A 22,165-nucleotide genomic window follows, 5' to 3' on the forward strand; every position below is an offset into this window, starting at 1 on the left:
TTGTTTTTCAACATAGTTGATCGTAAATTCTCAACAAATGCTACTTTCAATTTGAAAAGTATTTTTCATTATAATAGCAATAAAGTTAAAAAAATTGTGAAATCACGTGTTATAATCATTAAAAATATCAATACATTTGAATACATCTAATATATACATAAGATATAATTTATAGATAACACTACATGTTTTCCAAATCATATGACAAATTTTATTATGTGATATGCAATAGACAGAACAAAATGATGTGGCTTCAAACTACAAACAGTACCTTCCTAGTTGACTTGGTCTATATATGGTGAGGCTTAGTCTATACATATAAGATATAACATACAAATAAATCTTAATGCTGAAAGAATATTAATTATTGATTTTAATTGGATCATGTATATGCATATATATACAAGCGTAAATAGAACCATGGTTAAAAACAATCAAAACGATATGTAGCAACAGTTTTTACTGGTCCGACCAAAGACCAGCACCCAAACCGGGCAAGGGCAATTAAGCTCAGTCTGATTAGGAAATTTATTTTTATTTTTTTATTTTCTTTGCCTGGAGCCCTAGACAGTTAAAAATAGGAACAGCTATCAACAGCAAGTTCATTGCCAAGCCATCTTTTATAACAGAATTTCTTTTTCTTTTTTGATATGAACTCCTGAACAGCAGCAAACAATTATTTATTGTTCGTTATCAACAGCAAGTGCACTTTCATGTCCTCTTTTGAAATAATATTCTTTTATCTAACATGGAATCCTGGACAATAGAAAACAGCTATTTATTGTTGGCTGTCATAGTAGGAACATTTTCAGATCCTCTTCTCCAACAAATTTTTTTTCTGGGAATCTGGAGTCCTGGATGGCAAAAAACTCTTGTTGATAGTTACTGACAGGTGCATTTTTCAGGTCATAATCTTCTTCCCCTCGTCTCCTCTTTCTTCCCCTTTGGTCCATACTGACTGGTGTTGCCAGTCACCTACTGTGTTGGCATATTGGTATATATCAAACCCACATCAGTTCGGATAAGTAGGGTCTTGGATCAAAACTTGAAACTATGAATAGAACCATTATTGGTTAGTGATATTTCAACTGGTAAGATTAATATTTTCAGTCCAAATGTAGCAACGTTGACAGGTTGATATGAGGACAATGTAAACTGTAATTAAGTTCTTGTTTCAAACATTTATGTTGATGCAATCTATTGAACACCGTCAATAGTAATTACATGCGAAACTTACACAATCAAACATTTCAAGAAATGAATAAAAATAACAGAAAATTCTTAATATTTACCATCATCCATCGCTTGAAAGTGTCGTATGATCCAAATTGCAGTCCAGCATAAGGAATGATCTCAACAAGTGTAGGTGAGAAGCCAGCATATAATCCTCGCACACCACGAGTTTTCATGATGTCAAGAAAAGCAGATCTCATGGTTGTATAAACCTATAGATTAACAAAAAAATTCTAACAGTCACCACCCACACTCATAATGCATTCATTACATAAATTGCATCTATTAAAAAAATCTCAAATCTTAACATGTTATCCAAAAACTCTTTTACAAAATAATTCAGATTCATTCATAGACACAGGAGAAACACTCCCTCAGAAAACACAATCTTGGGTACATCAAGATTACCTGTTTTGCCCAGACCGATAAATAACATGCAGTACATATTGGTCCGAGCATGAACCAATATATAGACCACCCCCGTTTCGGATGGTGGCACTCTTGCGTGTCATCCCCGCAAAGGGTCAGCCATTTTTGTGTGTCTATCACATATTGCATCATGTCGCCTCTTGGTGGTGTGCTAGCTGACACTTCGCACCACTCTGCAGAGCTAGAAAACCCCCACAATGGCTACCTGGATGACTTGTTTCTAGGCAGTGTTGCCTCTGTGCGACGACTACACACAACTTGCGTTTACAAGCCAAAAATAACCACAAAAGCCAATCAAAATGAGGCTATCAAGCCTACTACAAGACCTCTACATGTTATACAAAACATGAACAAAACCGAAAGACACGGACATACACAAGCATTACATCAAACACCCTATTTATAAATTTTTCCATGACATTTTCCCCCACTTATTTCTTCGACGTCCTCGTCGAAACCTTTGTAAACGTTGCATCTCCTCATCTTTGATGAATCTTCAATTTTCTGCTCCAGTTACAACGTGATTCTTGGCTCCTAGTTGCTCTCTACTGTTCTTAAGTAGTCAAACTTTGATCTGTCATGTTGCTTCAACTCACAAATGACTCTAACTCTACTATGGGGTTGGCCGAGTTGTGCTGGTCTTTGTTGGTTCCTGCAAATCCCTCGGATAAAGGAAAAGACCTTCCTTATTGTACACCAATCTCTCAGATGTCTCGCGTCGCTTGAACTAGTTGGATACTTGTTGGAGCTTTAATGAGTATCGCCTTGTAGATTTTGAAATTTTTTAGGTCTTTCCTTTACAAAATTTACACATTGATTCCTCTTTCACTTAGTTGTCTCCTCCAAGTAAGTTCGCATTAGTTCCACTTTTGATTGGTATTCTGTTAGGAAATAAAGCACACAGTCTACTCTCGAGAGCACCGATCACCATTAGAGAGGATTTGACAATAGTTGTCGCCTTCTCATTGTCATCAAACTTTAGGAATGCAAGAAGCTCTACTCGAAAAGAACAAAATTTCGCTCCGACTTAGAGTAAGTTTTCAATAGTTTTGGTCGCTTGTAGGATTGTACCATCTTTTCCATCATTTATGTCGTCTACTCCTCTGAGTAGAAAGGTTGCAGCATTGCATATTGCCTACTTCGTTCCTAAGTTGAGCCCTTTTGCATTGATCCGAAGTCCCCCACTTTTAGCTATTTCGATGAGAAGCTCGTTAAGACTGGTCTTACGAAGTTCGCTGGCCTTTGCCCTTTAGCCTTATCTCGGTATTGGAGTTTGCCTCTGCATTCTCCACCTCCTCGACCCGTTTCACCACCAAGCTTTATCCCTCTATGAGAGCAAGAGATCGATGACTCTACGGAAGTCTCGCCTCTACGGTACCATAGCGCTACCATGTCGCCTCGCATTTGCATTCCTTTCTTTGTGATCAGCAAATCCACCTCTGCGATACTATGGCACTCCTTCGAGTCCACCTCCATTTTAACCGATGGTTTGGGGTAACTAAGTCCCCTTGGACCCGTCATCGCTTCCTCGCCCCTTTCAACCACCTATTTGAATACCTTTGTATTCTCCGAGTAATTCCCCTTGGTCGATGGAAAGATAAACTACAACTCTTATGCATGGCCTCCGCCTTCTTGTCACAAGGCTTGTGTCAATTTTGTTCTCCTTTGCTTCTTTGGTAGCAACATTCACCTACTCGACCTTGTCCTTTGACTTACCGAGCTCCCGTAAGCGAATATGAACTCTAGAGCAATCTAATTCTCCAACCGCTCCGATTATACCTTTATATAATCAAGCTCCCCTATAGGACTCACTGGTACTTGTACTTCGAATTCTCCCTCGATGGTACACAGCCCCAATATACTGATGACCAAGGCTTTCTATAATGCTCGAGTCTCACACTTTAAATTACAACTAGCATACCAATAGAAGCATAAATAATATGTATATGTTATACGATTTGTGATGTCTATGCGTCATAAATATGATAAATAACATGCTCATGCTTTCGACTTTTAAAATTGAAATACATGCTCTCCAAAAATATCATTTTCAGTATTCTACGAAATATTAGTTGAGCATGCATAAGCATTAATGTTTATATTAAGTATAACGCAACAAGTCAAAGTGTTCTAGCATATTTGAATATAAGGTTAAGTTATGGTAATAAGCATGCATATAGTGACTAAAAGTGGCGATGGAATTTTAATTGACCTTAACTGAATCTCAAGGCTTGAATGAGTTTGACCACAATTAACGTAAGGAAGCTTAAGTTTTAAGCCTCATATATATGGAAGATCATAAGCTACTTAGCCATGGATGGAATAATGAAAAACTAAATGGGGATGCAAATCAAAGAGTGTTACACTAAACTTTGAGATACTTAAGCGAAATTGAAGGATGAGTTTCGATTAAAAATATCATCTTTGTCCGAACCAAATTAAACTCAATTAAAGTTGCTACAAGCTTGTAACATTAAAATTATATTAAAAAAAAAAAAAAACTTGAAATGAGACCTAATGAGACTGAACCCTAGACCTCAAGGCAACCACTTAAACACCTCAACCTTATTTTGGCCTCATCCTCTTTCCCAACCTAATATGATAACCCATGACCCTTTCTCTCCTTCTTCAGCCACTCTCTCGGCTTCTCTTAAGGAAGCGATGAAACCTTGACTCTAAGGAAGATTGAGGTAAGAAAAACTCAAATCTTCCTTTACTATATCTAGGGTTTCAGTTTTACAGATTATATGCTGATCTTTCCAACTGCTTTTGAGTAACCTAAACTTCAAATTTATCTATGATTTTTTAATATGTTTTGTATGATTCTCTTATGGTTTTAAGGCCTCTGGTATGACTTTAATCTGAGTTTAGTATATAGAGTTATTATTGTCGCAATCTGAGGTACTTAGAATCTCCTGTTTTCTGAGAAAGGGTTTTGTTTGAGTTGACTTAACCCCCTTAAGGATATGATTAGGCTCTATCCTTTTGATATGCTTTAAAAGTGTCCCTTAGGGTTTTGTGAGATTTCGAACTAAGTGAATACCACCTCTGTATACCAAGATATGAGGTTTATAAGTTCAGATAGTCCCAACCTAGTAACAACAAAACAAAATAGGTGTTGATAATTGAATTAGGAGGTTGGTTTAGCCTCCAAATGATTTTGTTTTAAGCTAAATTTTAGTGTGTACTTAGTTTTATATATTTTCTCGTTTTCTACAAAATTTCAGGATAATTCAAGATCGTTTGGTCAGCTAGAATAGTGAAATAAAATTTCTTCACAGAATTGTGCGATGGTTTAATTGATGCAAACTAGTTCATTTGAATATAAAGTGAATTATTAAAAAATTTGACAATGGAATCTAGATAAATGTTCAGGTTAAGTATGGTTTGTTCTACAAGGGATTTTATCAAAATTTTTATGGGTTAGTACAATGAATTAATATAAATCGACAATTCAATAGATGGGGTTCTTAATTAAAGTATCTCATGACCTTATGCTCTCAATTTAAAAAGTATATCACTCCCTAGTACACTCGATCATTAAGAAACGTGATCTTTCCTTAGCATCTCCATTTTCAAGTTCAATCAGGTAAGTATAAGTTTAATTCACTACAAAATAGTGATCATATAAAGTATCGTATTCATAATATATTTTAGAAAACATGTTTCGACTGATATAATCGTCATGAGCTATATGTGATTGTATGTCTTTTGTTAGCATAAAAATATATGAATTATAATAAAATAATCTTATATGCATGCATATTTGATGACATGGAATGTGGGAGTGCACGTGTTTTCTATGACGTGCAATGTGGGAGTGCACGGATATGTTACGACGTGCAATACACGTATATGTTATAACATAAGGTGTGGGAGTGTACGTACGTATTATGAGTGAGAATACACATATATATTATGATGTGCAGTGTAAGAGTGATGTATATATTATGACGTGTAGGGTAAGAGTGCCTGTGTATGTTATGACGTACGGTGTGGGAGTGCATGTATATGCTATGCTATAAGATGTAGAAATCCATGAATTTACTATATTTCCTACATATGCATATAAGCATTTTAAATTATTTCGACGTAGAATTTTCTTTATTTTGCATATACTATGTTGTAAGGTTATGTTTCCTAAAGACGTTATAGAATATGGTGTTTATTGTTAATTGTCTTATGATGATGATTTTAAAATATGATATACATGACATGATGCATGCTCACCTGAATAAATTTATAAAGGCTTATACTTACTGAGTGATTACTCAATATAGACCCTATTTTACAAATATACCAGTTTTCCACCCAAGTGATTGGGTAAGGAAGTGAACACATGCAAGCACATACTAGCATAGATATGGATGATGACTTGTGGGCATTTTGTGTGTATAAATTTCAGTCATGTTATGTTTAGATTTTTTTGTTAAATTTTATAATTATGTATAGGTGTCAAAAACATTGTATACAAGGGGAAACCCTATCAATTTAACCTTTAAATTGTCTACTTTCCGTTGCATTCTTACCAATAGTAGTAATAAAAATTTGAAATGTGACATCCTACTTTAGTCATACATATCGAGTATAGGAGAAAATAGGAGTAGGATATTAGAAAATTGTGATATCATAGCCCAAGTCATGAGTCCTATAGACTATTTATATCTACAAAAACAAGAGGCACACTGCTCAACTATCTTGTAAGTTTTAATAATTGAGTTGTATTAATTTTCATATCATTATTTAAAGCTCTTATACTTGGCAACTAAAGTGTAAACAACTTGGGATTAAGGAAGATATTATAACTAGAGAGCAAGCTAGTAACTCTGGTAATATTCGAGAGCAGACTCCCGATGGTAGAGAGGCATCCACACAAAGCAATTAAAGAGATGTGGTGATTAATAGGCTAACAGAGTTGGAGAGACAATCTCAACAACTAGGGCAGTTATTGGCTCGAGGATAGGAGGCGGTGCAATAAATTATTATATACTGATCATAAGAGATTGAAATATTTCTTTACTCAAAATGATTTGAATATGAGGCAAAGGAGATAGTTGGAGTTAGTAAAAGATTATGATTGTGTGTTCAACTCTCATCGTAGGAAAGCGTATACAGTTGCTGATGCATCGAGTACAAAGTCAACCAATTTAGTTACTTTATCAACGATTCGAAATCCTCTCTATATTGAAATACAAAAATTTGAATATGAGATAATCCTTAAAAGTTTAATTGGAAGATTAACAGCGCTATCACTACAAAGATGTGGTGATTAATAGGCTAACAGAGTTGGTGGAGAGATAATCTCAACAACTAGGGTAGTTATTGGTCCGAGGACAAGAGGCGGTGCATTGAGTTAATGATTATTATATATTGATCATAAGAGTTCGAAATATTTCTTTACTCAAAATGATTTGGTGATGCATTGAGTTAATGATTATTAAAGAGATGTGGTGATTAATAAGCTAACAGAGTTGGTGGAGAGACAATCTCAACAACTAGGGCAGTTATCAGCCCAAGGACAGGAGGTGATGCATTGAGTTAATGAATTATTATATACTGATCATAAGAGTTTGAAATATTTCTTTACTCAATGATTTGAATATGAGGCAGAGGAGATAGTTGGAGTTAGTAAAAGATTATGATTGTGTGATCAATTCTCATCGTAGGACAGCGAATACAGTTGCTGATGCATTGCGTATAAAGTTAGCCAATTTAGTTACGTTATCAACGATTCAAAAACCTCTCTATATTGATATACAAAAATTTAAATATGAGATAATCCTTAAAAGTTTAATTGGAAGATTAACAGCCCTATCACTACAGCCAAACCTTTCTGAGAAAATTAAAGAGTTGCAAGTCAAGAACCCTTATTTGAACTGATTGAAGTCTGAGATTGAGATGGGGAAAAGAAAATATTTTCACATTGATAAAGGGGTAATCAGATTTGGAGGTAGACTGTGTACCAAAGGAGACTGGCATAAAGCAAAAAATTTTACCAAAGGCACACTCATCTCTATACGTAGTGCACCTTAGAATAAACAAGATGTACAGGGATTTGAAAGAGTACTATTAGTGACCAAGAATGATGAGAGATGTGATACCAATTTGTTAAGAAGTGTCTCAGACGTCAACAAATCAAAATCGAACAATAGAGGCTAGCAAGTACCTTAAGACCATTGCAAATACCCCAATAGAAATGAGAAGAGCGGTCAGCATGGATTTTTTCATGGGTTTGCCTAAGACCAACAAGGGACATGATAGAATTTGGGTTATTATGGATATATTGATCAAGACAACCCACTTCCTAACTATTCGTGTTAACTATTCCATGGACCAAAATGTTCAATTATATACCTAGGAGATAATTAGACTCCATGGCGTGCCGATGTCCATTGTGCCAAATAGCGACTCCAGATTCACATCAGGATTTTAGAAGAGTCTCTACAAGGCACTAGGAACAAAGTGTTAGGACTCTAGCTAAGAGAGTCCTAATTGAGAGGGACATTCATGTAAAACCTACCTAAGCCGACCCCTATTAAAGAGGTGAAGTGGCCGGCTAGGGTTAGGAGGTTATTTCTTAGAGAAGAATAAGAAGTTGTAAAGGAATAAGAATCTTGAGTATGAGTCCTATTAAGAGTTGGTTAAAAGTAGGAGTCTTGAGTAGGAGTCCTATTAGGAGTTGATTAGAAGTAGGAGTCTTAAGTAAGAGTCCTATTAAGAGTTAGGGTTTAGAAGCCCTATAAATAGTCATGTATTCCACCTCTTTTCATAAGCAATAGATGAATCTTTTCTGCAGCCTTTGAGCAGCAACTTGGAGGGAGAAACCACTATAGAGTTCCAAAGAGGCCGATCCCCTAAAGAGATTAATCCCAAGTTTAGAATCTGCAAGGGTTCTAACACCTGGTATCAGAGCAGCGTTCTTGGCGTCTCGTTGCCCTTCCACAGCCATCCATCAACCCTCCACAACCGCCCAAAACAATTCCCATAATTGCTTAAGAGATCGTTGCCAAATTCCGCCGTCATCTCCACCACCACGGATCATCCTTTGATCTCCCCGTGAATTGCAACAGGTTCTGGTTTTCTACCTTACTGCTGCTGCAATTTAGTTATCCTTATTTGAAAATCCCAAAAAAATTATTCATATATTGCTGCATAAACTTTTCGTCATAAAGTTTTCATCTCTACAACGAAAGATACATTGTAGAATTCCAATCGTATAGAACCGTCTGTTTGATCTTGCTATTGTGTTTTTTCTATCCAAATCTTTACAAAATTTTTATGACATCTTTGACATTTCCTAATAGCATATTTCCTTTGGTTTTGTCAAAAAATTCTCAATATAAACCATTGATATTTTATATCTAATCTACTATACTTGAAAATCTGTACTGTGAAATTTCAACCGCATAGTACTGATTGTTTGATCTTGATACTACGTTGTTTCTATCCAAATCTCTACGAAATTTTTATGATAGCTTTGACACTTCCTAACAGTGGATTTCCCTTTGGTTTCATAAAAAAATTCTCAATATAAATCACTGATCTTTTACGTCCAATCTACTATACTTAAAAATCTATGCTGCAGAAAGTTTCAGCCGCTTATTGTTGCCTTAACCCATTTATTTGCAATCTTTTTTGAATGAAATTTCTTATACACTTCATAGATTATCTTGGCTTCCATCTAAAGATTGATCTATTGAGAAATTCATCTCTAAAAACGATTTTGTGTTGTTGCAAATTTTCGTCGTAAACCGTTGAAATTTTTCGATGACAATTCTGCTATCGCAACTTGCACCAATTTTCTTGTTGTTATACTGTCGAAATTCTCTTAATTAAATTAGACATCCTTGCTGTCATATAAACTGTAATTTTGCTATCAATTCCCTCCTCAATTCTCTCAAGTTTTTGGTAGAAATTACATCGAGAAACCATTGTTTCTTCGACGACAATTCTACTCTTACAAGACAGCACATACTTGCTGCAACTTCCACTTATTTCTATCAAACCTTTGCTACCATCTACCACAGATCCAAAACTTTCATCCACAGCCCTAAAACTCCACTAAACCACACCCTCAAACTGCACCCAAAACAGCCACAAAACAAGCCTAAATCGTAGCCTACATCCACCGATCCACCAACCCTTTCGACCATCACTTCTCTCAACCTATACATGCCTTTAACCTAACAACAAAAGAGAGATCTTAACATCATAGATTTGGAGGCATATACTATGGCATCTAAGGAGGCAATCAATGCTAAATTCAAAGCCTTGGAGGCACGAATGGAGGATAAGATTTGGACGCTCTTTACCGAACTCAGATTGGGCCGACCACTAAGCCCGAAAAAATCATATCAAGGAGAGAGCTTTGCCAAATCGCACCAAGCCCGAAGAGATGAGTTCTAAGGGAGGGGAAGCTTTATGACTGACCCCAACTATCCATGCATGAGGGTAAATTTTCCTAGATGGGAAGAAGGAGACCCAATTGGTTGGATCTCGCGCGCGGAGCGATATTTTCGGTACCATAAAATCGCGGATGCATCTATGGTGAAAATTGCAGCTATACATCTTGAAGGGGATGCTATACAGTGGTTTGACTGGTTTGAACATACTTATGGAGTCCTTTCATGGCGACAATTCAAAGAAGGACTGCTGATCCGCTTCAGACCAACCGATTACGAGAATATTGACGGACAACTAGCAAAGATCCGACAAACCTCTACCATTCAAGAGTACCAAACCAGGTTTGAAAGGTTATCTAATCAAACTCATGATTGGTCTCAAAAACAGCTATTGAGGACCATTGAGGGCTTGAAGCCAGAGATCCGAGGAGAAGTTAAAGCGCGACAACCGTATACGCTTATGGCAGCCATCTCTTTCGCACGACATCAAGAGGAGCAATTGAATCATGAAGCTCGGAGGACTAGGGTCGCTCCTCAACCAGTAATATTGAAGCCCTCAGGCCCCCATACTGTCGACCAAGTCCCTACACCAAAGAGGTTAACAAGAGAAGAGCTTCGGGAGCGATATGCGAAGGGGTTATGTTGGCATTGTGACGAGTCGTGGAGCCGTGAGCATCGCTGTAGTAAAGGGAGACTTCTTATGATTGAACCAATAGAAGAAGAGGTCATTGAACATCCAGAAGAGAGCCTTGATCATGAAGAAGAAGATGCAGAAGAAGAGCCACAACCGACTGAAGTTACGGTACATGCACTAGCCGGCTACTCAAACCCGCAAACGATGAAAGTTGGAGGCCTTCTCAAACAACAACCGATCACTGTTCTCATCGACACGGGCAGTTCTAATAACTTTCTAAACAGCAAGGTTACTATCCAGATGGCCTTACCTATTGAGAATTGCAGCAGGTTTGACGTTAAGGTCGTCGATGGATGGATTTTGAAGTATGATCGTAGGCGCCCGCAAGTGAAACAGTTGATGATCATGAGGCCTTACCAAGAGATAATTGCATATTTCTTCCTTCTCCCTCTTGATGATCATGAGGCCATGCTCATAATTAAATGGTTGACGACATTAGGTGATATTTCTTGGAATTTTATGCAACTAATTATGAAATTTTACAGTAAGGAGAAACAGGTGATACTGAACGGGAAACGTGGGGGCGACTTAACGACGATTTGCACACAACAAATGTGAAAGGTTTTGCATAAAGCATGCAGCAGATTTTTGATACAACTTGAGCAGCAAACTAAGGGAGAGCCAATACAATTTGAAGATCCAAACCTACTTCCTTTGCTTGCTGAATTTTCAGATATATTTGACGAACCGTACAACCTACCTCTTACCCGTCGGCATGATCATTATATAATGATTCTTTCAGGCAAACCTCCAGCAAATACTCGGCCATATCAATATCTACATCTCCAGAAGGATGAAATAGAAAGGATTGTAAAAGAAATGCTTGAAACAGGAGTTATTCGGCCAAGTTGCAACCTCTATTCTTCACCGGTGCTACTTGTACGCAAGAAGGACGGAACATGGCGAATATGCGTTGATTACCGAGCTCTCAATGGCATAACCATCAAGGACAAATACCTTATTCCAATAGCAGATGAATTGCTAGATGAAAGGGAGCACAAATCTTTACAAAGCTGGACCTTTGATCCGGGTATCATCAAATATGAGTGTGCGAAGAAGACATACCGAAAACCACCTTTTGAACACACAACAACCACTACGAATTTTTGCTTTCTTCAACAGAAGGTGGAATATCTTAGACATATCATATCAGAGGAAGGTGTGATAGTGGACCCCTTCAAAATTGAAGCAATGCAAAACTGGTCTACCCCGAGGAACGTAAAATTGCTACATGGCTTTCTAAGTTTAACAGGCTACTACTGCAAGTTCGTGAAAAACTATGGAGAGATCAGTGCACCACTTACTTCCTTACTGAAAAAAGATGTCTTCCAATGGTCGGACAGAGCCTCCGCTGCCTTCGACAAACTTAAGGCAGCCATGACGACGACGCCGGTGCTAACACTACCAGATTTCAACCGACCCTTCATTATTGAGGCTGACGCATCTGGAGTCGGAATTGAAGTCATTCTCATGCAAGATGGTCGACCACTCACATACACTAGCAAGGCATTATCTCCCTCCCATCAAAATAAGTCAACATATGATAAGGAGATGCTCGCCATTGTGCGCGCAGCAACGAGGTGGAGACCCTACTTGATTGGCCGACGATTTCAAATTAAAACCGACCATAAAAGCCTCAAGTACTTTTTGGAGCGAAAGATATCATCCCCTGAGCAGCAAAAATGGGTAACAAAACTTCTTGGATTTGATTATGATATAACTTACAAAAAGGGGAAAGAGAATGTTCTTGCAGATGCGCTTTCGCAACTACCCGAGCAAGTTGAAGTTTCGACCGTTTCACTTCCGGCCAGCGACTTTCTTAAGGATATTAAGATGGAATGGCAGGAAGATTCAAAGACTAGTAAGATTATAAAAAAAAATTTGGAGGAAGCACCAAGCCCCATGGCTCATTACAATTGGGACTCAAAAGAATTACACTATAAGGGACGCATTGTGCTTATGATAAATTCTACTTGCATCTTCACGAGCAGATTTTGGACAAAGTTATTCTATATGCAGGGTACTAAATTGAAAAGGAGTATGGCATATCACCCACAAACCGACGACTAGACGAAAATTGTAAATAGGTGCTTGGAGACAGCCCAAAGCTACCCACCAAATATGACTACCCAAGGAGAACTTCAGACTCAGCCAAGTGCCATTATTGATCGACGGATCGTGACTCGATGACGATGATCCACTACTGAATTGCTAATACAGTGGGCAAACCTACTAACAGAATATGCCACTTGGGAGAACTATGATGACTTGAAGATCAAATTTCCAAAATACATGAATCGTCAGTCACGAGGACAAGGCTGATTTGAAGAGGGCAGGTTTGTTAGGACTCTAGCTAGGAGAGTCCTAATTGAGAGGGACATTCATGTAAAACCTACCTAAGTCGACCCCTATTAAAGAGGTGAATTGGCCGGCTAGGGTTAGGAGGTTATTTCTTAGAGAAGAATAAGGAGTTGTAAAGGAATAGGAGTCTTGAGTAGGAGTCCTATTAGGAGTTGGTTAGAAGTAGGAGTCTTGAGTAGGAGTCCTATTAGGAGTTGGTTAGAAGCAGGAGTCTTAAGTAAGAGTCCTATTAGGAGTTAGGGTTTAGAAGCCCTATAAATAGTCATGTATTCCACCTCTTTTCATAAGCAATAGATGAATCTTTTCTGCAGCCTTTGAGCAGCAACTTGGAGGGACGAACCCCTATAGAGTTCCAAGGAGGCCGATCCCCTAAAGAGATCAATCTCAAGTTTAGAATCTACAAGGGTTCTAACACAAAGTTAGCTTTTAGCATTACTTTTCATCCTCAAACAGATAGTCGTTCAGAAATAATCAATCAGATATTAGAGAATATGCTAAGAGCTTGTGTCATGGACTTTAAGGGGTCATGAAGCAAATATTTACCTTTAATAGTGTTTGCCAGCAATAACAATTATCAAGAAACTATTAGGATGGCATCATTTGAAGCACTATATGGCAAAAAGTGCAGATCGCCTATTCATTAGGATAAGATAGATGAAAGAAATATCTAGGGTTAGATTTGATGAGAAGAACAACAGAGATAGTTGAAAAAGTTCGCCAAAAGATAAAGACAGCTCAAAGCAGGCAGAAATATTATATTGATAATAGGAGACCTTTGAAATTTAAAATAAACGATAAAGTATTCTTAGAGATGACACCAATAAAATGAGTCGTGAGATTTCGGAAGAAAGGCAAGCTAAGTCCTCGATATATAGGACCACATGAAATTCTTAATAAAATTGGTAATGTGATCGACAAACTACCCTTACCTCCTGCATTAGCAAAGATGCATAATGCATTCCATGTATAAATATTGAGGAAGTATATTTTTTATCCTTCTTATGTTTTCGAAGAACAACCAATAGAATTGGATGAAAATTTGACATACGAAGAACGAGCTATCAAGATTCTTAATAGAAAGGAGAAAGAACTTCGTAATAAGAAGATCGCTTTAGTCAAAGTGATATGGAGGAATCAAGCAACAGAACAAGCAACTTGGGAAAGGGAAGAAGGGATACGTGAGAAATAGCCAGAGCTATTCAAGTAAGAAATTTCGAGGATGAATGATTTCTAATGTCTATGATTCATAAATATGATAAATGACATGCTCATGCTTTTGACTTTTAAGATTGAAGTACATGCTTTTCATAAATACAATTCTCAATGTTCTACAAAATATTGGTTAAGCACACATAACCATTAATGTTTAAGTATAATATTCAAGTAAGAAATTTCAAGGACGAATGATTTGTGATGTCTATGATTCATAAATAAGATAAATGACATGCTCATGCTTTTGACTTTTAAGATTCAAGTACATGCTTTTCATAAATATCATTCTTAATGTTCTACGAAATATTGGTTAAGCATGCATAAGCATTAATGTTTGTGTTAAGTATAGCGCAACAAGCCAAAGTGTGCGAGAGGATTTGAATATGAAGTTAAGCTATGATAACAAGCATGTATATACTAACTAGAAGTAGCGATGCAATTTGCTATGTTTTCATATGCATATAAGTGTGATGTGGGAGTGCATGTATATGTTATGATATGGGACGTAGAAGTCCATGAATTTGCTATGTTTCTTACATGTGCATATAAGAATTCTAAATTATTTCAACATAGATTTTTACCTCTTTATTTTACATATGTTATGTTGTAGAGTTATGTTTGCTAGAAAAGTCATATGATGAGGTGTTTAGTGTTAATTGTCTTATGACGATGATTTTAAAATATGGTATATCTGACATAATACATGCTCACCTGATTAAAGCGATAAAGGCTTATACTTACAGAATGATTACTTACTATAAACCTTATTTTGTCGATAAAAATACTACAAATAATTGGGTAGGGAAGTGAGCATGTACAAGCCCATGCTAATACAGATATGGACGATGACCTATGAGTATTTCATGTGTATAAATTTTAAACATATTATATTTGGGTTTTCTTTTGGTTAGATATTATAATTATCTACAAGTGTCAAAAATATTGTGTACAGGGGAAAACCCTGTCAATTTTGTATAGTAAGTTAGCATGTTTTAATTTTTAGATTGTCTACTTCCGTTGTATTCCCATCGATAATAATAATGAAAAATTAAAATGTGGCATCCTACTTTAGTCATATATGTAAGGTATGGGTGGATTAGGAGCGGAGTGTTACACTTTCATCCAATACAAAATTCGATGCACGCATGAAAAACCCACCTTTGCAGTATCATGGCATTCACTCCTTGGCATTCACTTGTTGTTCACCAAAGTGGAGCTCCAAGTGGCTCCCAATCACAGTTCCGTATGATCAAGGCCCTCATGGGACTTGTCCCGTGTGTGTCGCATTGCCTCGAATTGTTCCACCACGATCCGCTGCACTATATCACCTCCTAGTGGCATCGCTTTCTGACCCCAACATTGCCTCCGCAAGTTGAGTCGCCTTAGTTCCTCCATCAAATGCTTCATTAAGAGAAGGTGCATGTGCCTCGAAGCTCTATTCGACTTTGGCACTATGTAAGTTGAGTCCGCTCCATCAGAACGAGGGACCCATGGAACGACATGATCTCGCTTTTGTCTCTGCAAGAGTTCATGTCCTTGACCTCTCTCCAAGGAAAGCTTCGTACCTCCGCTCCATGTTTCGTCTTCTATGTCGACTACCTTCATTCGACTTGGGCAATTCACCAAGTTCCACCCAAATTACTCTATTCCTCGATTTGCATTAAGTTGATGGTGGCCCTCATGCCCACCATTCCATGAGTCGACCCTTCGTTGAGTCTAATCTCCACATCGACTCTAAGTGTGCCTTCGTTTGGTGTTACCTTGGGTCGCTCCCCCACTTGATCTCGCTATGCGTCTACCAACGCATTACCTCGTGCGAGATCATTCGACAAGATCATACAACGACTCCTTATAACTCACTCAATCCGTTGAGCTTTGTGGAGTTGTTGTCTTGAGGTACCCCTTAACAACGTGTAGTCCGTGACACATGATACTCTCTCTGGAGAACAGAGACTCATCCCTCCTAGATATTTATCCCGTTGGAGTAACTTTTCTTTTCATATTTTTCCCTCTAGAAGTTTCGGAGACTACCAACCCCTTGGACTACTCCATCTTGCTGAACAAACTGTGCACTGTTTCGTCCTCGCGAACACGTTTGCTAGATTGTGACTCTCCACCAATACAGGTCTCATTGTGCCTCTCAAGGCCTAGCAACATGTTGAACTTATTAAACACTTCAACCTCCTACGGACATATCCTTCTCATCCCGAAGAAAAAATCCTCCATAGTGCCGAGTTTCGATCGCCTTGGGATGGCCACGAACAATTCATCGTTCGCGTACAAACACTTACATAAGTATCGAATTCTTTAAGTTAGCAATTCACCTCACCTCTATGAGCTTTGCATAACTCTTTCGGTCGCCGAGCAACCCATTCCTCCTTGCACGGTCTTATACTTTGCCAAGCACTCTGCTTACCTTGAGCACCGTCTAGTTTAGTTGCCAACGTTGAGTCGCAACTCAAACTCAACCATCCCAACCTTTATGCACTATGCGTTCTTCCTAACTTGCTTGTCCTCGTGGTCTCTCTTGTGCGAAGGGTTGGCTATCCCTTTGAATGCTAATCTCGGATGTCCGCTCCTCTAAGCTACTCATTTCCCTACGTCTCAACGACGATTTCCCTCAAATAATTGTTGTATATGCTGGCAGCTCTCCATGCAACATCACTATGTCTCCCACGTTTGCATGTCAATTGTTTCTAAGTATGCTTGTCCCGCTCTAATACCATTTGTCACTAACTTAGATGGTTTTGCCTAAGTTGTGCAGCATGCTTATGTATCCATCCACAAAGGGTCAATCTCTTCGAAACCTCTTATGGTCCCTTAAGGACTTAGAAAAAAGAAAATGAGTTAGAGGAACCATTTAACTCAGGATCACACAGGCAGCCATTTCGACAAACACTTAATAGGCAATGCAAATAATAAACAGACTTCGCAAGCTCTGAACAATCGCGCGACAAAGGGTCCAAAGTGGTCTACCACAACTAAAAGTCCCCACAAGTGCCCACATAACATTGCTACAGAACAAGGCAGCGAATCACCCTAGACACTACCCCAAAAGCGCATTCGGCCATGTGCCACCAGGGTAGCTCTTGGGCACTGTGCTGATTGACATTCCACACCACTCTGCGGAGTTAGAAAACTCCCAAAATGACTACCTGGATGGCTTATTTCTAGATAGTTTTGCCTCTACACAATGATTGTACATAACTTGCATTTACTAGCTAGAAACGACTATAAAAAACCAACCAAAATGGGGCTACAAAACCTACTGTAAGTCCTCTGCTTGCTGTGCGAAGCATGAATAAAACCGAAATGCACGAACATACACAAGCATTACATTAAACACCTCGTTTACAGCTTTGTCCGTGACAACCCGTCGCCACTAGCCATGCCCCACCAACGAATATGCTTCTTCTTCTTCTCATCTTCCTTAATTACCTCCTCTGTTTTTTCCTCTTCCTCTTCCTCCACCGCCATTGCTTCTTCCTTCATCTTCCTTCCTCCTCTTCCTCAACCACCGCTTCCTCTTCTTTCTCTTCTTTCTCTTTGAGACACTAGTACGTACCAATGTACCATGCATCAATACACTGGTACCAACCAACACGGACTAGTCCGACCAAGTCACCATTATAGGTCCGATGACTAAAAACAATGATCCTTAAATAGATAATCCATACTGCATTTATTAGAATATGAAGAAAAAAAAATTCTGAAAATACCATAAAGTTACAAAACAAAAACTATTCTAATATTATGGTTATTTGTGTAACCATGCATTGCAAATAGCCCAAGCATGCAATATATTACAAAAATATCACTCAAAAATTGAAGAAAGACCAAGAATATTAATTGAAAGTGTGGAGGAACTGCTTATAAATTAATTAACTCTATTAGGGAGCTTTGAGCAACAACAATTGACATAAGTAGCAAGTTAGCAACAAAAAATTTTTGAGCTGATAGCTTCTTAATCACACTCGTACCTGGGTAGAACATTTGCAAATTAATTTTCCGATGGGATAAATACAACAGAAGAACAAATAGGTTAGGGGCATCAACTATTTGAGTCATCATTACACATGTACACTCACTACACCAACATATAAAATTAGACTATTTGAGTCATCATTACACAAGTACACTCACTAGGCCAACTATTCGAGTCATAGAGAGCAGAAAAAAGTCTTTCTATAAAAACCTACAACTAACCTAATATTCAAGGCACAATCATGTCATTGCATTAGAATTGAGATGCAGATTGACGTTAGTTTATACAATTAAAATGAGACTATGGATTGGAATCGGCTGAAACATAATCAAAAATGAAAAACTAATAATCAAAAACAAAATAAGGATAAAAAAGCTAATATGAACATAATTTTGTTTATATATATATCAGAAAATCACAAGCACAACAATCAGTCAAATAATAACACATTAATATTTTAGATTGATGTCAGAATTTATGAAGCAAAGAAACCATAATCTCCTGTTTAGGTTGGAAGTTGATCCAAGCACTTGGAAGCTCTAAAAACAAGCTAAATGTTCAAAAGGTCTTTTATATTCATGGCATGGGGTCATGGATTAGATAATTATGAGAGTCTCATACTCTCTTCTCTTTCCTCTCTTTATCCATCATCTATATGCAAATGCACAAGAGCACACAACCTAACCAATTGTTGAGCAATAAGTGGAAAATGAGGGTGATAGAGAAAAAAAAAATGAAACTGGGACATGCCTACTAAAACCCCCAAACTCCAAAAAAAATACCTGGTCACTGATTCTAGTCACCACATGGAAAGTAATTTTTTCTTTCCATGAATGTATTTCCAAACCCCCAAACTTTAGAAGGATTGGCATGACCAACCTACCAACAAAGATACAAGTCACGGGAGTTTCTTATATAAAATGAATGTTTTTGTATTAATATAATTAGTACACAGAATAGATATTACAACATGAGAACACATCATGTCTCTGAGTTTTTCTCACATCACTAAGATTTTTTCCAACAAGTAACTTAAGGATCCAAAGTCTACAAAACACAGAATTCCGGCAGTTTCAACTTCAAGACTGTGGCTTTTATAGCCAATAGACTATAACTGAGAATATGATGTTGGATCTAGCAATGGACTTTTTGTCAAAAGCACAAGAACTGAGAAAGATCAATGCTTACCCTTGGCTCACCCTGTGATGCTAAAATGGTTCGTAGAAGATCAAAAGGATATGATCCTATCGTGGCTGCACATCCTGCTAATGCCCCACTAAAGTAAGACAAATAAGGGCTCAACTGCAAGTGATCCTCTGGAAAAGAACAACTAATCAGGCAAAGTATGTCATATAAGGACATTGAAAACAAGGCACATGACTAATTAATAGCAAAAATAATGTAAATTAGACCAATTGCATTGAAATTATTACTGGTTGCAAGTGTCCTGCAAGCCAATCACATAAGTGATGGTACTTGTGATACGTTGTATAATCTCTTTTAGTTGATATTAATAATGACATTCTCTCACTTTATATTATATAATAAATACATTGTGATGTCCTTAAATCAACATAATGGGAATTGGATCATGATGAGATCATGATAATAAGACAAATCCGCCTTTAAACACAGATCCTAAATATTCCTGGTCATAGTAACTCGAGAAGTACATCGAGATAGCCGAAGAAACCGGTGTACTATATACCCGTCCATATAATTGAGACAATTGGTCTCATAGGTGCTTGTGTGGGGACACTAGGGATATAGTGCAAGTGCTCACTGGAGAATGAGTTCACTAAATGATTCGCTTACGGAATGCTAGATGGTTAATGATACCTCATTGTCAGACAGCGATTCCGTAGTCGTAGTGGTATATCTGGTCCTTAGACTTGAAACACCAAGGATGCTTTATTTGAGTACTCTCTTCTTTGATATCGGACTTAAAGGTCTAAAAGTTCCAGATATAGTACAGACGATCATTGGATATGGCAACCAATCTTACAAAAGCAATTGAGTGTTAATAAATGATCATTCACTCTCGGTATCATGAGAAAAATATTTCATGCTCTCACTCAGGCAAATCTCTCGCCAGGGTCACTCGGATTGAGAGAGGAGTTCTCTGAGAAAATCCGTTAAGAGTGAGACTTGGATGGATTCCATATGGGCCTGACAGCACCATGCCTGGTATACGATCTCCGGGATATTAGATGGATGAAGGACTACAGATATATGGTAACTAAAGGCATATAGGTCTAATAGATTAGATCATCCAATACCGTTTGGGGACTATAGCGTAATGGCCTAGTATGTCCATAGTCGATGAGTTGAGTGAATTATTATGGGGATAATAATTCAGTGAGTAGAAGGGGTTCTGACATGTTCAACTCACGGCCAACTCGATATTGAGCTTTAAGGGTCACACACATATGGTGGATGACGCTACGAATTAAGGATTGGATATGAGATATCTAATAAGCCCCTGTTTTAATGGATCCATTGGGTGAGACCCAATAGAGCTTAGAATGGTTATTGGATGAGGATCCAATACGCACTAAGAAAGATCCATTAAGATTAGCAAAAGGGGCTCTCTATAAATAGGAGTTGGGGCTCAAAGGATCATAGGCTAGACCCTTATAGCTGCCAACCTCCTATCTTCGCCTCCCCCCATCCCTCCCTGCCATGGCCTCATTGGTGTGAGAGGGCAACAAGAGGGTTGGCCCCTCTCTTGATTGCTGCTGTGTAGTGGTGCACGATCACGAGGAGAGAACCTGCTACGCGAGGTGTATCGTCGTTGCGTCCGCTGTGTGGATTACCGCTAAAGAGGAATTCGCAAGAGCTCCTTCATCCCACAGACTAGGATCTACGATTTAGGAGATATATGATCTCCTCTAAGTGAGAACGTCTCACCCATTGATGTAGTTTTAATCGTTTGGTGTTTTTCGCTCGCAGTCATTACACGGCGATCCGATAATATCTGTTTTGGGAATGGTTTTTGTTTTTATTTTTCGCTGCGCATATGATGCTCCCCTAAGGTTTCCCAACAATAGTTTCAGAGCTAGGTTCCCCGTGCGATGACCGGTTATTAACTACATATTATGTAAAATCGATTTTCTCATAAACTAGTTACATTTTTCGTTGATTTCAAATCAGGACAACATATCTTTTAAATCTGAAATGTTCAGATGGCACAAGGTTTTATCATCAAAGAGTTGACGACAAGACTAGGAAGACGCAGCAAGGGTTGTTGCTTGCAATCTGCTAGTAAAAAGGGGCGGCTTCCAGCCTTGCCTGGCCGAGAACAAGGTTGTTTCCAGCCCTGGCCGATCGAGAGCAGGCTGCTTGCAGCCCTGGCCGACCGAAAGTAGCATGGCTGCAAGGCCTAACCAATGGCACTGGGCTACTCTAGCCAAGGTAGGAATCCTAACGGCCAGGGATTCCTAGTCACTAGGGACTCTAGCCACTAGGGTTTCCCAAAGGATTAAAAGTTAATCCAAAATTGATTAATTAAATAGTTTAATTAATTATCACCTAGTTAGTCCGATAAATATAAATATATATATATATATATATATATATATATATATATGTATGTATGTATGTATGTACATGTGATATATATTGTGGACAGATGATCATGGACTATATGTGATGATTGTATGTGTATGTAATTATTATTGGGGCTTACAAGCCTCCTTCTCTCTCTCTCTCATTAAATCTAGCATGTAATTCTATCTCTCTCAGAATTATACCTCTCCTTGATAAGATTAAGATTTCTTATTTATGTGATATGTATATTTTGGGCCTACATGCCAGTAATTGAGTTGTAATTGCATGAGACGACATGGC

General features: G+C 38.0%; 1 protein-coding gene across 2 annotated transcripts in view; it reads right to left on the reverse strand.

Moving 5' to 3' along the window:
* The window catches only part of LOC103999782 (mitochondrial thiamine diphosphate carrier 2), a 71,026-nt gene that overhangs the window by 15,040 nt on the left and 33,821 nt on the right, over nt 1-22,165 (reverse strand). For both annotated transcript variants that reach the window (XM_009421630.3, XM_009421631.3), the window contains exons 4-5: nt 19,505-19,632; nt 1,293-1,445 (exon numbers count right to left, since the gene is read on the reverse strand). In XM_009421630.3, coding sequence (XP_009419905.1) covers nt 1,293-1,445; nt 19,505-19,632 — 281 coding nt within the window. The remainder of the gene's footprint in view (nt 1-1,292; nt 1,446-19,504; nt 19,633-22,165) is intronic.

The sequence above is a fragment of the Musa acuminata genome, chromosome BXJ2-10 (assembly GCF_036884655.1).
Source record: "Musa acuminata AAA Group cultivar baxijiao chromosome BXJ2-10, Cavendish_Baxijiao_AAA, whole genome shotgun sequence".
NCBI classification, from domain to species: Eukaryota; Viridiplantae; Streptophyta; class Magnoliopsida; order Zingiberales; family Musaceae; genus Musa; species Musa acuminata.